This window comes from Equus przewalskii, chromosome 9, assembly GCF_037783145.1.
Source record: "Equus przewalskii isolate Varuska chromosome 9, EquPr2, whole genome shotgun sequence".
NCBI classification, from domain to species: Eukaryota; Metazoa; Chordata; class Mammalia; order Perissodactyla; family Equidae; genus Equus; species Equus przewalskii.
Window position 1 is genome coordinate 16,823,780 of NC_091839.1, and position 15,667 is coordinate 16,839,446.

Here is a 15,667-nt window from a genome sequence, read left to right on the forward strand (position 1 = left end):
ATTAAAATAATGAAAACTAAAACCAAAACAAACCTCCAAAGGACCCAGTCCTCAGCACCTTTAAAAATCCTGCTGTTTGAAGGCTGGGTGAGTGGTACCTGCAGAGGGATTTGTGGTCTTTGCTGGGTCCGTAGGAAGGGCCCATTTGACAGGGCGTGCCCAGCCCCTCGCACGTCGGGGGAGGTCTTCATCTGTTACTCTGTGTGCACGCCCTTTGGGAAGGAGTCATTTAGCTCCCCGGGATTTTCAGGAGCCCCTGGAGACCTCTGCTGTGGGAGAAGTAGCACATCTCCTGAGCGAGGCGGCAGAGCCTGGCTGAGTCAGGCAGGAGATGTAAGTGCCGCGCTGCTGCCGAGCGAGGCTGGGCCAACCCCGCTCTGGGCCCTGCTTTGCGCGAAGGCTTTCTTCCGGCCAGCAGCAGCGTCAGGCAGACTGGGGGTGCATTTGCATATAAGCAGTTAACTGACTGCAGACAGCCTTCAGCCTTGTCTGGAGCTGGGCAGGATGCTATGAGGAGTACGCAGGGTGGCTTGGAGGCAGGTACTTGAGGGGCAAAGGGCATGTTTGATGGCCTCTGGCGTGTCACTTGCCCCTGCCGAGCTTCACTGTTGCTGTGTGGCGGATTGAGGATGAGCTGTGAGGCGTCCTAACTAGCTGCCAGTATACACCCGGAGCCTGAAAGAGTCTACTGGAAACCAAGGCTCCAAGCGGAGCTGTTCGTTTCGTTCCACCCTATTGCCTTTTCTCTTCCACAGAGCCTTACAGTTCAAGAACTTGCTGGCAGCGCCTCTCCCCTACAGCCCCAGACAGGCCTCTGCGTGGGGCTCTGTGGGAGTGGAGCTCAGCCTAGACACCTCCTGTTCGCCTGCCTCCCTCCTGCTCATGACTGCCAGGTCTCCCACGGGAGTGCCTCCCACCGGCAGCCGTCATCTGTGGCTCAGGCCCTTTACCAGACTCCCAGCTGGTCTCTGCCTTCTAGGCCCTTTTCAGTCACCCGACGGGTCTATCTGAAAACTAAAGTCCTCCCATGATTCTCTTTTGCCTTCAGGATACAGTTTAGACTTCCTGGGTTGGCATCTCAGACCTGCGGCCTGCTGACCTCTTTTCTCCTTTCCACTCCCTTCTGCCCTTCTTGAAACCTACACTTGTATGAACTACTTGCTCTCCCCTACACTTCTGTCATCCCCTCGTTTCTATACGTGTTTCTATCTCTTCTGCCTGGAATATCCTGCTTCGGCCCTTCCCACTTATCCTCACTGCTCACCTCCGGCGTTACCTCCGGGAACCTAACGTTCCTTATCTGAGTTGGGTTTCCTTCCTCTGTGATCCCGGACTGGGCTCTGGACCACAGAGCTGACTGGAGGCCAGGGGCCACAGCTCCCTCATCCCCCGACTGTCCGGCACGGGCCTGCCGCAGAGCAGGGGCTTGGTACCAAGTTTGGAGAATCTTGTCATTTCTTAACCTGTGGCTTCGTTAAATTTATTTTAGGCCCGTGTACACCCATCTAGATGGTTCTTTTTTATTTTTTTATAAATTTCTTTTCTTTCTTTCTTTCTTTTTTTGAGAAAGATTATCCCTGAGCTAACATCTGCTGCCAATCCTCATCTTTTTGCTGAGAAAGACTGGCCCTGAGCTAACATCCATGCCCATCTTCCTCTACTTTATACGTGGGACGCCTGCCACAGCATGGCTTGCCAAGTGGTGCCATGTCCACACCCGGGATCCAGACCGGCGAACCCCGAGCTGCCCAAGTGGAACATGCACACTTAACCGCTGCGCCACCAGGCCAGCCCCGACATGCTTCTAATTTGCATAGGTGGCCTTTGGCCTTTCCCCGCTGTGCCACAAGAGGAGAAGTACCTCTAAGCCCCCGACTTGTCTGTAGGACTGTGCCTAAACCCATCAAATAGGGAACTTCCATTGTCCTTTAGCTCCGCACGGCCAGGAACCAAGGGCTCGTTAATAACCAACAGTTCACATCTCTGCTAAGAGCTGGCAAGGACAGACCTCGGGTCTTCCATGTCTTTTCTAAGGTGGCTGATCATTCCTGGGTCATAAATCTAGCCAAACAAGTTTGGAATTCCTATCTACTTTCTCCTGCCACTAAAACCTTCTGAGTCACCTAAGCCCTTGAGGTTTCCGATCTGGATTTGGAAGAAAGAAGTTTAGGTCCCAGCGCTGCCATGTGCTTCCTGGCCTTGAGCACGCCCTTCACTTAGTGGCCTCTGTTTTCACATATAGAAAAGGAGGAGATGTTGATAATCTTCACCTCCCAGTGATCATGTATAAGAGAGCCTTAGAAGTAGTTTTATTTTCTCCTTTTTTTAATTGTAAAAATAAGACATTTCTTAGTAAGTAAAATCCTCAGAAACCTCAGAGGAAACTGCTATTTCCTGTGTATTCTTCCAGAACTTTCTAGTATTTTATACTTCATTCTTCCTCATCACTGCATGGATTCTTTTGCAAAGTTTCTTAATGATGGACACTTGGTAATTTTTTTTTTACTGTTAGAGAAAGACTTTAAAAAACTTTCTTTGATTCCTCCCTCCTCAATTCTTCCTGCCCCCACCACGCTCCCAACCTCCCTGTTTTTATGATTTTTAATTGATTTTGCCTCTCAACCTCAGCTTGGTTTGGGGATCCGTTCTCTTCAGAAGGAACTTCTCAGTTTAGAACTTGTAGCCTTTGCAAACCAGGTGAGAGCAGCCATCGCTATTTGGGCCTGGGTTCCCAATGGGTGTTCTGGTGTCCAGCAATGACAAGAATTAGTGAGGAGGAGACAGCCACAAGGAAATGGGTTCCGATAATGGGGCCGCAGCTGAGTACTTGTTGATTTGCTGCTGTCATGACCACAAATGTTTAAAAATAATTTGTAGGGAGGGAGAAAGAAAAACATGGGGGTTTTGTTTTTTTTATTTGGGTTTTTTTGGTGTCACTGCCGTATCAGTGGTGGAGAATGCAGGCCACAGTCATTCAGAAAGGAAGGAGGCACTGCCATGCAGAGAGCAGAGAGGTGAGGGGAAGGGCAGAGGTGACCCATGCGTGCAGTTCAGGCTTTACAGCTGTCAGCAGATGGAGTCTCTGGTTAGGGACCTGCTCCCCTCCATTATAAAGAGTCTTCCTCATAGGGTCACAAGAATTCAATGAAGGCCCAGCCCACGTTGTGCATCAGTAATTTTTTTTTTAATTTCTTCAGCTACCCCCAAAGCCCCAGTACACAGTTGTATATCCTAGTTGTAAGTCCTTCTAATTCTTCTACGTGGGGTGCTGCCACAGCATGCCTCGAGGAGCGGTGCATAGGATCCAGACTGGCGAAGCCTGGGCCCCCGGAGCAGAGTGCAGGAGCTTAACCGCTACGCCACCAGGCTGGCCCCAGCACTTGGTGATTAAACACTTCACAGGCATTGCGATCACCTTAACTCTTCACCACACCCTCCTGAGGGCAGGTTTTACTGTGACCCTCCCGTCTTCATGTGAGGAAATCGAGTCTTGGAGAGGCTAGGTCATTTGTCTGGGTCGCCAAACCTAGGCAGTGTTTGAGCATCGCCCAGCACTGCGTCTGCTTGAAGTGCTCAGCCAGACTTCACTTATTAGTGTTACTACCACTAGCATTGTGTCCATTTTTAAAATCTGAACTTCACAAGAGCCCTGTGGCATTTTCTTATTTCGCTTCTGCAGATGGGAAGTCGGCCCACCGAGACCAGACTGCAACAGTGGACAACATTGTCAGCAACCTGCCTTGTCTTTTCTCTGCAGACCCACATCTCCCCACCCCCGGCGTTAGGCAGTGTTTGCAGGCTCTCGGGCCCGGGCCCAGGCCCAGCTGCAGTACTTGTTTAAAGCCTCACATCTTTCCTCCGCCTGGCAGACAGCAGTCACGGGGATGTCCTGTGCCGTCTTCCCTCGGTAGGAGCGCTTGGAGAGAGCAGCAGATGCCCAGAGTCAAGGTCATGTGCCACTCAAGTGCTGGCCGGGAGAAAAGACCCTCTCTCCCTGCCGCGTGTGACCAGGCAGGGCGGTGTGAGTGGAGAGGCTCTGGCAGAGCCGCCCTGTCGGTGGCGGGTGCGGGGGCAGAGCTGGATCCCAGGGGCCGTGTGTGGGCGTCCGGGGGTCTCCATCCGCCACCTCCACAGATTACCTCTGCATTCCAGAGCTTGCTTTGTCCCTTGCTTTTTGTAAATTTCAGTCTTTTAATGCTAGTCAGAATGTTCCACTTAAAAGGTGAGAGTCAAGCTCAGGAATCACTTGACATTTTTTAGAGGAGAAATGGAATATTTGGCCTGTCTAGAGTCTGAATGGGTGGTTTGCTTCATTCACGCTCCTGGGCTCCGGGGTGGGGAGCCAAATCCATTTTAAGTGATTTTTTTTTTCAAATGAGCATGTCGTCGTCTTATCTCTGCTCCTAGGAAGACAGTATAACAGAGAGGCTACGAGTGTGGTGAGTTTTGAGTCCATTGGGACCCTGAGCCTCTCTCTCCTCAGCCTCAGTTTCCCCCCTACAATGGGGATGATAACAAGTGTACCTACCTCACTTTGTTCTATTTTCCCGTAGTAGAGCTCATTCTGAATATAGGATATTGTATGCCTTTTTTTAACCTAAATCTTGAAAAAAAGTGACTAAAAACTGCTTAAATATAATTTTAATAGCTGAATAATGCTGCATTCTCTCAATACATATACCTTATGTAGCCATCCTATTACTGGATGTGAGATTATTTCCAGATTTTCTGTGGTATAAATAACACGGCAATGACTGTTTATACATAATTCAATCAGAGGTCAAGGAGGGTTGCCCTTTTGTAAAGATCCTCGATGCCACATCTTCACATGGCCCATCGAGCGTTTGCACTCCCACCAGCTCTGGATGACAGTGCCAGTCCCTCTGCCTTCTTGCTTAGGTTGAGTAATCTTGGTCTTTAATTTGGTAGGCAAAAAATGGCATCTCGTTTTCAGGTCATTTCTGAGAAACAGTACTGTCCTTTCCCCCTCAACTTTCATTTGCTTGCCACAGATTCTTTTCAGAAGAGAGTGAGATGTAAATAACAAGAGACAGCTTGGTTTCCCTGTTTTGAGCTGACATGTGATGAGGTCATAGACTAAGGTTTCATTGGAGAGGCGAAAGAGTGGCCAGGCCTCGGAGCTCAGAAGGGGCATTTCAGAGTGAGTCTTCAGGGGAGGCTGCTCTGGAGGCGAGGTCCTCTGGGGAAAGATCAAAGCACTGAGTGGCCGTGGGCCGTTGAGTGCCCTCTGTGGATTGTAAGCTCTGCGTTCGATGGCAGGGCCTGGGGCTGCCTGAGTCACTTCTGGGTCCCCAGCACAGCTCAGCACAGGGTCGGGGTGGAGAGCAGGTGGTCAGGAAGTGTTTGTGGATGAAAAAATGAATGGATGAATACATGCTCACACTTGCTTGTAAGTTTCTGGGTTAAAGAGACAAACCAAGAGTGAGGTAAATGAGGAGGGGAGTAACGTGGAGCTAAGCTGACAGATGAGCACATGCCACGAAAGGTAAGAGGCTGCAGGAGCCGGAATCGTGGCAGCTTCCCTGAAATGTCTCCCTTCCTCAGTCCAGCTCTGTCCCTCCTTTGAGCTTCACACCCGTGGGCGGTCGTTCTGCACCGCTAGCCCACAGATAGGGCCTTGAAAGCCAGACTTCTACCTTGTTTCCCTCTTGAGGGCACACGCGGGGCACTGGGTATCTTTTCTTGTTTCTTGCTGGACATTCCATGTCTAGCATATTGTAAATACTTGATAAGAAACACATCCATCCTAGGTATCTTGAAAACTATATTTAATTTGATTAGCGCAAGAGAAAGTCTGGTTAGGATCTGTGAGGACCTCGTCACTTTGTTGTGAGCCCTCTCCTCTCACAGGTGACTGTTGTCCTTCCTTCCCCAAACCCTGAGGCTTCCTGTGGAACAGATATTTTCTCAGTGCCTGCTATGGGGCAAGCCCTGTGCTAGGCATTAAGTAGACAGTAGTGACCAAGACAGATAGGCTGTCTGCTCCACGGAGCACAAAAATCTAGCCGAGTAGACAAGCCAGCCCTTGAACAAGTGAATTTTCACAGATGAGTGTAAAATCATACACTGAGCTCTCGAGCCCCGGAGGGGACAAGCAGCGTGCAGAGCGTCTCGGGGACCCGCCTCGGCGGAGGCCCCAGAGCTCACAGCCGATCCCCTGCTGGTAGTTACATGCAGGCTTTCAGCTTGAGCAGCTGTGGGACACGGAGCGAGTCTGTCGCCTTCTCTAGGGGCGAGTGAGCTGCGTTTCTGGGGATTGTGGAAGAGTAGCAGCAGTTCTGGAATACTCCTATTCCTGTCATTTACCAAGTTCTGACGCTGTTCCTGGCACTGTCTTGGGTGCTTTACATGTATGAGTCGTTTCAGTCCTGAAACCCTGGACGGTACGTGCTCTGAGGATTCCCATTGTACAGGGGAGGCTCAGGGATGTGGTCACTTGCCCAAGGTCACAGTAAGTGGGAAAAAGGGCTCCGCACTGCTGCACTCTGCTGCCTGCCGGTGCCAGAGCTCCCGGGCCTAGAGGGGCTTTGCACAGGGAGGACGCCACAGGCCCTGAAGAGCAGCCTGGCCACCGGGCGAGGGTGAGAGGGCAGCGAGGGTCAGAGGTCAGGCGTTCAGGGCTGGAGCCTGGTGAAGAGGCCGTGGCTCATCTGCTGGGGAGGAGCCTGGCTGCGTGAGGGGACCCCATTCCGCCCCCGTAGTGCTGTCTCGAGTGCCTTCTCTACTGCCCACCTTTTGTTCTCGTGTCATTTTTGTCTGTCGCCCTCACTGAACGCTCTCAGAGGGCAGAGCGTCCATGTGTCCCTTTTGCTCTCCCCTGCCTGGCTCAGGGCCTGGCACGTTTGTTGAATGAACACTTGACTGAACGGCACACCTAGCGATGGCCTGAGGAGATGGGCTCTGGGCTCAGAGGATCACTGTGCTTTTCGTCTGAGGTGTATGTGCCCCAGGATCGGAGCCGATTCCAGGCCAGTCCCGGAGATGAGGAGTCTTCGCTGAGTGGGCAGGCTGGGGAGACTGGGGGGCAGGGGTGTCTGGCACAGAAAAGTTGGAGGCGCCAGTCAGGCAGAAGAGGTTTTTATATACGTTTGGCTTTTTTCCTCCCTCAATTGAGCTATTTTTAGAGACTGCAATTGAGTCGGGGCTAATTTGCAACATCGACTTTATTATTTTTCTATAAAAATATCGGGTTTTTTTCAGTGGCCTTAGTGATTATGCCAAATAAAATCACACAATTTAAATGCAATAAGAAGTTTGTAGAAAGAAATACAGTGATTAATAATATTCCTTTCCAAATTACTGTTATAATGCTAATCGAATGTTCTGATTCAGATTACGCTTGAATTTGAATTTTTTTTTTTTTTTTTTTTTTTTTTTGCAAAGGTAGTAGTATATTCACATGTACACAGTTTTTCCTCTAATCCATGGAAAGGTGCTTGGTTTCTCCTTTTCGAAGTTTGCCTTTTCCATTAGATGGGCAGGTCCTGAACTTAAGCAGAGGTACTAGCCTGCCATCTCTAGCGATGAATGTCAGCCCCCTGGACTCAGCAACCTGAGTTAATTAAAAGGTTCAGTTGAAGTTAATCCGGTTTGGAACTCTAATTTCGTGCAGTGTGTGGCCGCGATTCGGTGAGTCATCTTTTGGCAGAGCAGCTCTCCGTCCCTGACAGTACTTGATCCTGACGGAGCAGTTTATAATCTGGAAGCTGGCGGGGAGGTGCTCCTCAGAAATGCAGAGTCAACAATGATGTGTGTGTGTGTCTGGCTATTTGGGAGGAGCAGAAGGCAGAACAAAGAGGGGAATTTAATAAGCAAGAGCTCGTCAGGGGCTGGGGTCAGTTCTGAGGCTGCTGCCTGTCTAGAACACGGGCTTCTTCCCGCCCCCTCCACCCCTGCTAACTGGAGTGCTGACATTAGAAGAAGAGTGAAAAATACCGCTTCTGTTTGCTTTGCTGCAAATAAGTGGCCGAACTGACTGGCCCCCTTCCCAGAGGCCCCGAGAGGACTTCAGATGTGGTCAGCGAGGTATCTGGACGGTGCCAGCCTGCCGGCCCTTGTCCAGGCGGGCTGCCCCAGGAGCAGGCAAGGGGCCCAGAGACACCGCGGGCCAGCTGCTGGCGGCTTCGCTCCTCCTCTTAGTGCCGTCCTCTCTTTCCGAGACAAAACTGGTCTTCCTCTCAAGATTGATGGACAAGGTTTCATATGGCCTCCGCCAACACTTCTCACCCACTGGACTAGTGACTTAAGATCAACAGACCACTTGGGAGGGCAGGGCCCATCTGGCAATGCGTCTCACAAAAATCTGGTCCAATGCGAGTCCCCCGAGGCACGGGGCCGAGAGCCAGACCACTGGGAGCCCTTGGGGCTGCATTCCTCGTGGTCCTGCCTTCCTCACGGTCCTGCCTTCTCCTGGGTTGAATAGGCTTAAGGAGCACAGACTCTGAGTGCGAGAGCTGGCATTTCTGCTCCACTGCTTTTTGGCAGTTAGATCAAATGAGCCACTTAATCTCTCTGGCTTCAGTTTCCTCACCCCTGAAGTGGGAAGACTAGTGGGACCCACCTCCCTCCCCTCACCAGGTGACTGTGGGTGGGTGTCAGTGCACATCAAATGTTTAGTCCCCGGCAAAAGGACGAGCGTTGGCGGCGGACGTTAGCTCAGGGCTAATCTTCCTCAAAAAACAACGAGTTTAGAATATAGGCTGGGCATGTAGGAGGCCCTGTTTGCTTTGCAATTATCATAAGGGTCTGAGCTTTGCTTCTAGAGCTATATTTTCTAACCAAAAGATGAAAAGCTTTGTGGTGAGGGCTGAAAAAAGTATCCTCTCTTCTCTGTCCCTGTGACAGTCAGAGCTTCTTTCCCAGTGACACAGAAATGAGAAGATCACAAAGGAGGCCGCCAGCGTGCGGCTCCTGCTGCTGTCCAGTGTGGCGGGAAACCAGGTGGCCTCGGCATCCACGTGGTTGCCACGGCCGCTCGGATTGTGCAGCGTGAACGGCCTGTGCTTGGCGTGGCCTCCGTCTGCTCAGGCAACACTGCTACTCGTTCTGGTCTCTCCTTGTGTCCTGTCAGGGGTGATTGGCAGGAATAGCGCTGGCATTCGATACAGTCTGCTTGGAGTAGCCGCTGTCTTGGCTGGACTAGCAGGTTCCAGATTCCTTTGTCTTCCCAGGACATTGTTGAGGAAGGCGTGGGCTAAACAGGGATTAACTGCCACTTCCGCAGGCTTTTCTCCACCCTGCCCCGGTTGCCTACTGGATTGCATTCATTTACTCCACACTGTGATTGCAGCACCGTGTCTCCGAAGTTGGAGGGTAAGCTTAGGTGATGGCAGATCAGTGCCAGGCAGCATCCGGATTGTCATCAGCTTTGAGTTGGCTGCCAGGTGGTCAGGTAGAATTGAGGGTTCCAGGAGCTGTGTTCTTGAAAAAGCGAGGAGAATAACGTTCCCAGACAGCAAACAGTATTCAGAACAGGTGTTCTGGAGTCTTTTAAATCTCTGATGTGCAGAGCCCTATACTGGGCGTGTGAATGTTGCCAGAGAAATACAGACCAGGGGCCCTTCTCTGACACTGGCGCTGAGAAAAGCATAGCCCAGAGCAGCTTCTGTCATCTTTTACTTGGGCCTCCGCAGTTTGGGATCTTCTTGAGATGCTTTATAAGCCGTTTATGAACTTCTCTCGGCCTTCAGTGGGACCATCTGTTGTGGCTCCTAAATTCTTCTCCTCCCTCTGTCACCTTCCTATGTGCAGAGACCAGGACCCACTCGCTCACCATTGCACCTTTAGCACCTAGGTCTGCTGGGCACACAGGAAGTGCTCAGGCATGCTGGCGAACGAATGAATTCGTGCTACTTCTTGGAGAGTGGGTCTCAGCCCGGGCTACTCGTCACCAAAACTGTGAGTCTTAAGAAGGCAAGAGGGGCTGGCCCTGTGGCCGAGTGGTTAAGTCCGCACGCTCTGCTTCGGCGGCCCAGGGTTTCGCCAGTTCGGATCCTGGGCGGGGACATGGCACCGCTCATCAGGCCACGCTGAGGCACCGTCCCACAGAGCACAACCAGAGGGGCCCAGAACTAGAACATACTGCTGTGTACTGGGGGGCTTTGGGGAGAAGAAGAAGGAAAAAAAGAAGACTGGCAACACATGTTAGCTCAGGGCCAGCCTAAAAAAAAGCAGAATTGTCTGGGGAAAAAAGGCAGCAAGAGCATCACACTGACTCCTTAGTCGAGGTGGGTTCCAAAGACTCGGGGGTGTGAGGAGCCTCACGGCAGTTGCCTGAGTTTCAGTCCACCTTAACTTTTGCAGAGAGCCACGTGTACTGATAGAGGGTATAATTTGCTGACCGAGTTCCCTTTCTCAGCCAGCAGATACTGAGGACACTTAAACGGAAGCACTCTGTAAAGTGTAAAGCACCCTCCGGGTGTGAGGCGCCAGCTACCCCCGAGTGCCCGGGGGTCCGTGTGTCTCTGCTTCTGCTCTGGGACAGCTTGTGTGATGTGGGGGGGCAGAGTCCTGCCCACAGACTAGGCCCGAAGCTGGCTGTGCGCTCGGCTGCCTCGGGGAGCAGGTGGGGCACAAGAATGCCACCCACCCAGTTCACAGTGAACGTTGTGGACAGGGTGTAGTGGCGGTAGAAGGTGCTGGTATTTTGGCTGATCTTATCCTGCTCCTGCCTGTGTCTTTTGTTTGGACTGAAAATTGAAGCCTCGTTAGGATCTCGTGACACAGCAGCTCTGATTCGCTGGCGTCATCGGAACCTTTCCTCTGGTCCACGACCAAAATTCAACGTCCGTTTCTGGAGGTTGACATAATTGCTGTAGTAAGGGCGGTTTTGTTTGTAATGACCTGCCTGTCTGATGAGTCTGGGCATTTGGCTGGCCTTTCTGGCTGGAGCGGCCCTTTGAACTGATGCCTAGAATGCGTGCTTCCCACTCCTGACCTCTCCGCTGGGTCACCATACGGCCTTTTCCCTCTGCTGGAAGCTGCTCCCCTGCGTGCCCCGCAAACTCGCACACACCGCGCTCAGCTGTTGCTTCCTCAGGGAAGCCTTACCTGCCACCAGCCTACTGCTGACGTCAGAGCCTCTGTTGTACTCTCGTGCCACTCATCCCAGTAGTTTTAGTCATTTTTGTAATTACTGCCTTTCTGACTGTATTTGTTGAATAGATGAAAAGTGTATTACCTTTCACTTGGCCCACGTTTTAATTAAGGTGCTACTTTCTATAGAATGGAAAACACTTGAATTATCCACAGCTGGAAGCATTTATTGTGGAAAGACCTGCTTTTTAACCTGCCTCCTCCTTCCTTTCCCAGTGCTCCTGAAGTTCCGCACAGATAAGGGCAGAGATCCTAGTTCTGACACCTTTGGGGAAGATTCTGAGCTGTTGCTGCAGATCCGAAACGATGTGCTCGACTCCCTGGGCGTCAACCCTGACCTGCTTCCTGAAGACTTTGTCAGGTTGGTCTCGGTTTTTGTCGCGCTTTAGCCTGGATGGATCCACGTCTGCTTCCAGTGTTTGCCTTAATTTGGGGAGATGCTGTGCTCAGCCCAGGAGCCCTGAGAGCCCGCCGCCCGCATCCTGCCGCTCCGCAGCCGCTGCCTGTCCGCCGGTGTGGCCGCCGTCTGAGCGGACCGGGCGCTGCAGGCCCCGTTCTTCATCACAGCGTTTGACATTCGCACCGTGGGCAGTTCCAGGCACTGTAAAATCGAAATACCTTTTGTACCTTTCTTTTTCACTTTACTTAACGTTGTTTTGGGGGATGTTTCCAGATCGGTACGTAGTAGTGTCCTCCCTCGTTTCTGCAGCTCTCTAGTGCTCCAGCACAGAAGCAGTGTAGGTTATTATTTTTTATTTTTTTATTTTTTAAAGATTGGCACCTGAGCTAACATCTGTTGCCAATCTTGCTTTTTTCTTCTTCTCCCAAAGCCCCCAGTGCATAGTTGTGTATTCTAGTTGTAGGCCCTCTGCTTGTGCCACGTGGGATGCCGCCTCAGCGTGGCCTGATGAGCGGTGCTAGGTCTGTGTCCAGGACCCGAACTGGCCAAGCTGGGCCACTGAGGCAGAGCGCACGGACTAACCACTAGGCCACGGGGCCGGCCCCTAGCGTAGTTTATTGAAGTGGTCCCCTGCTGCCTCGAGTTGTGGCCCAGCTTTTATGATCTCATCATGCTGTAGTGTGTGACCTTGTGTGTGTCACTTCATATGTGTAGAGATTATAACGGCAGGATAAATTCTGGAAAGGGAGAGGCTGGGTCAGAAGACTGGTTTCCCGTTCCTAGTTAGTGCCCCATGCCCCTCCGTTGATGGCTTATCACTCTGTCCCGTCGGCAGCAAAGGCATCCATGTTGCAGCGTCCTCGCCCTTGGGCACTGGATGCTTTCGCCTTAGCCCGCCAGGCTTCTGCTCTTTTCCGCAGTCAGGTATAGGGTTTGATTGGCGAGTCCAAATGCTCAGGAGGTCAGGAACCCCTTGCCAGCAGTTCTGGGATCCCTGCTCACGCTCGTTCTCTCAGTGTCTTCGGGGGACGCCCTGGCCTGCTGCTGCACCGCCAGCATGTGGCAGTACTAACGACAGCTGTGATTTATGGAGCAGCTATTAGTACCGGGCGCTGTGGCGGCTGCTTTATGTACACGGTCCTATAAAACCCATTTGATAGGTGAGTAGGAGTTAAGTTGGAGCGCAGAGAAGTTAAGTGCCTAGTCCAAGGTTACGTAGCTAATAACAGTAGCATGGTGTGTTAGAGAATTTCTCTGCTTTACCTACACAGCCCCATTTAATTGTCACAGTTCTCCTTGACGTGTGTGTGGTTGTTTTCCCATCAGTGAAATGAAGAAGCAGGCCCCGAAGGATACAGGCCCTTGTGTGAGGTTTTAGCAGGTAGCCACCCAGGGTCTCCCCCAGGTCTCGCCCCAGTGCCAGTCTCCGGGCGCAGCACACGGCCCTGGCTGCTTTTCAGCAGTAAAGTGGATCAGACTCTCTTCTCCAGTGCCATCTTTCTTCACTTGTGGCTGGGAAGCTCGTTCAGCTACTGGCAACCACCCACCCCCTGATTTAGGAGCAGCAGTGCGCTTTGAATCACCTGCTGAGCCCTCGGTCAAAACGAGGCAGCTGGCACCATGGGTCAGGACCTCATGACGCTGCAGGCTGGGATAGGGTCCCTGTCCCGGGCTAACAGCCAGGCACACGTCTCTCGGTAGAGGAAGGACAGCGTGCGAGAAGCCAGTGGTGCCTGATCTGTGCTTCACGGCAGGAGGGGCCCGGCTCACGCGGGGCTCCAGTTTCAGCAGACCCGGCCAGGCGGGCCGGGCCGCCAAGCGTAGCCAGTGCCGGACCGTGGCTATGCAGCCAAGTGACTAATTTGGGCATTTAGAGTGATGAACGGCCTGCCTCTGCGTCGCCAGCCGGTGGCGGAGGCCCCACTTCCCAGGAGGAGAAAGCCGCAGCCTGACTGCTAACAGCCTGACTCGTTGCCGCCCGGTTTCTCTGCGCAAAGCGCTCTCCCGTGCCGAGGGCCTCAGGGGCTCAGCTGCTCCCACGCTATCGCCTTTTAAGTGAGAGGGGTTTGGGGCCTCTTGAAGCCTGTCTGTGGATAGTGGAGATGAGGCCTGAGATGGGACGGGGCCGCCAGCAAGGAAATGAGCCGCCGCCTGGCAGCTGAGCTGCCCTCCCAAATTGCCCACCGCCAGCCCGGCGCAGGGTGTGCTCACTTGAGTGGGGACAGCTGTGCACAAGTCTCCCTTTCCCTCATCTGTCTGGGCTCTGCTCGCGCCCTCCTGTTCGCTATGTTCCTTCCTCTCTTTGCGGAGAGCGCTACTGCTGTTCTGGTGATGGAAGTAACCTGCCTGTCGCCACGGAGCATGGAGGCAGAAGACCGTCCGCACAGTCCCTCACTGAGAGGCGGTGCTGCTGGCCTTTCGGGTGCAGCCTCTCGGGCTTCTCTGTGTATCTACTCACTTCTCCTCTTTCCTCTTTTTAAATATCAAAATGAGATCATACTGCCCACGAGAACCTTCTTTTTTCTGCATATCATGGGCCTGTTTGTGTCAAAAATACAGATCCATATTCTCACGTGTACTTTGTAATGTTTCACTGTCTGATATATGGTTACTTAATTAACCATTTCCTTATCGGTGGGTATTTAAGTTGTTTATGGTTTTTCATTATTATAAACATGTATGGTGAACATTCATAATTTGTATATGTAATATAACTTTTACTGTTAAATTTTTTTATGGTAAAATATACACAACATAAAATATACTATTTTAACCATTCTTGGGGGGGGCTGTTTTGGGGTGTTTTTTTTTTAAAGATTTTATTCTTCCTTTTTCTCCCCAAAGCCCCCTAGTACATAGTTGTGTATTTTTAGTTGTGGGTCCTTCTAGTTGTGCTTTGTAGGACACCGCCTCAGCGTGGCTTGATGAGCGGTGCCATGTCTGCGCCCAGGATCCGAACCGGCGAAACCCTGGGCCGCCAAAGCGGAGCAGTGAACTTAACCACTTGGCCACAGCGTTGGCCCCTATTTTGACGATTCTTAAACATACAGTTCAGTGGCACTAAGTACCTTCACGTTGTTGTGCAGCCCTCACTACTCTGCATCTTCGTCTAAACTCAGAATCTGTACCCATTAGACACTGGCTTCCGTGCTGCCTTTCCCCAGCCCCTGGTGAGTTCCATTCTACTTTCTTTCTCTGAATTTGATTATTCTAGGTATCGCACATAAGTGGAATCATGCAGTATTTGTCCTTTTGTGAACTTAGCTGGCTTTTAAATTACAGAAAGGTACGTATGTTGTGGAAAAATCAGATAATGCAGAATAAATTCAAAGATGAAAATGAAAACCACTCATAAATCCATTACCCAGAGAAAACCACTGACCATTTGGTATTATATCTTCTTACACATTTTCTACAATAGCATATGTAAAATCTGCAAAATCCTTTGTAGGTTTTTAAAAAATACTCATAATATTCATTGCTAGCAAGGGTGATGGAAAAAGATGCAACCTTTATAAGAAAGACAAGTTGGAAAGGCATTAAAGAGTTAATCACATAGGACAGTGCAGTGTTATGCACAGATTACAAATGATGTTTATTATGAAAAATGTCAAACGTATAGAAAAATGGAAAGCGTAATAGAGTAGTGAACACCTGAATACTACTCAGCTAGGTGCAATTGTAAATCTTTTGCCTTTTGTCTTTGGGGAGGGGCATAACGATGACGTGATGCTTAAGGATGCCTCAGAGTTCATCTGTTGCATATGCTCCTGTGTCTCTTTTAATCTAGGAGTTGGAAAACTCTGGCTTGCCACCTGTTTTTGTAAATAAAGTTTTATTCCACACCTACTCATTCGTATATTATCTGTGACAGCTTTCGTAGAGTTTTTGCAGCTCTCCAACAGCAGACTTGAAGAGTTGAAACCGAGACCATATGGCCCATAAAGCCAAAAGAAATTTACTGTCTGGTTTGTTAGGAAGTTTCCCGACTCCTGCTCCAGAACAGTTTACCACCTTTTTCTCTTTTTTCCAGTTGTATTGTAGACTATCCCATGTTCTGGTTTTGTCTGTTTCTTGAGGTAGTGCTTGTTTTTTTATTTAATTTTTATTATTTAGACATATATAGCAAAATTCACTCCTGTTTCCTCATAG

General features: G+C 50.9%; 1 protein-coding gene across 2 annotated transcripts in view; it reads left to right on the forward strand.

Annotated features, from left to right (window-relative positions):
• Positions 1–15,667, forward strand: part of SAE1 (SUMO1 activating enzyme subunit 1) — a 64,664-nt gene that overhangs the window by 39,315 nt on the left and 9,682 nt on the right. Inside the window, exons 7-8 of one of the 2 annotated variants that reach the window (XM_070633073.1) lie at positions 9,772–9,918; positions 11,332–11,476. In XM_070633073.1, the coding sequence (XP_070489174.1) occupies positions 9,772–9,918; positions 11,332–11,476 (292 nt within the window). The remainder of the gene's footprint in view (positions 1–9,771; positions 9,919–11,331; positions 11,477–15,667) is intronic. The other variant, XM_070633074.1, reaches the window with a different exon arrangement.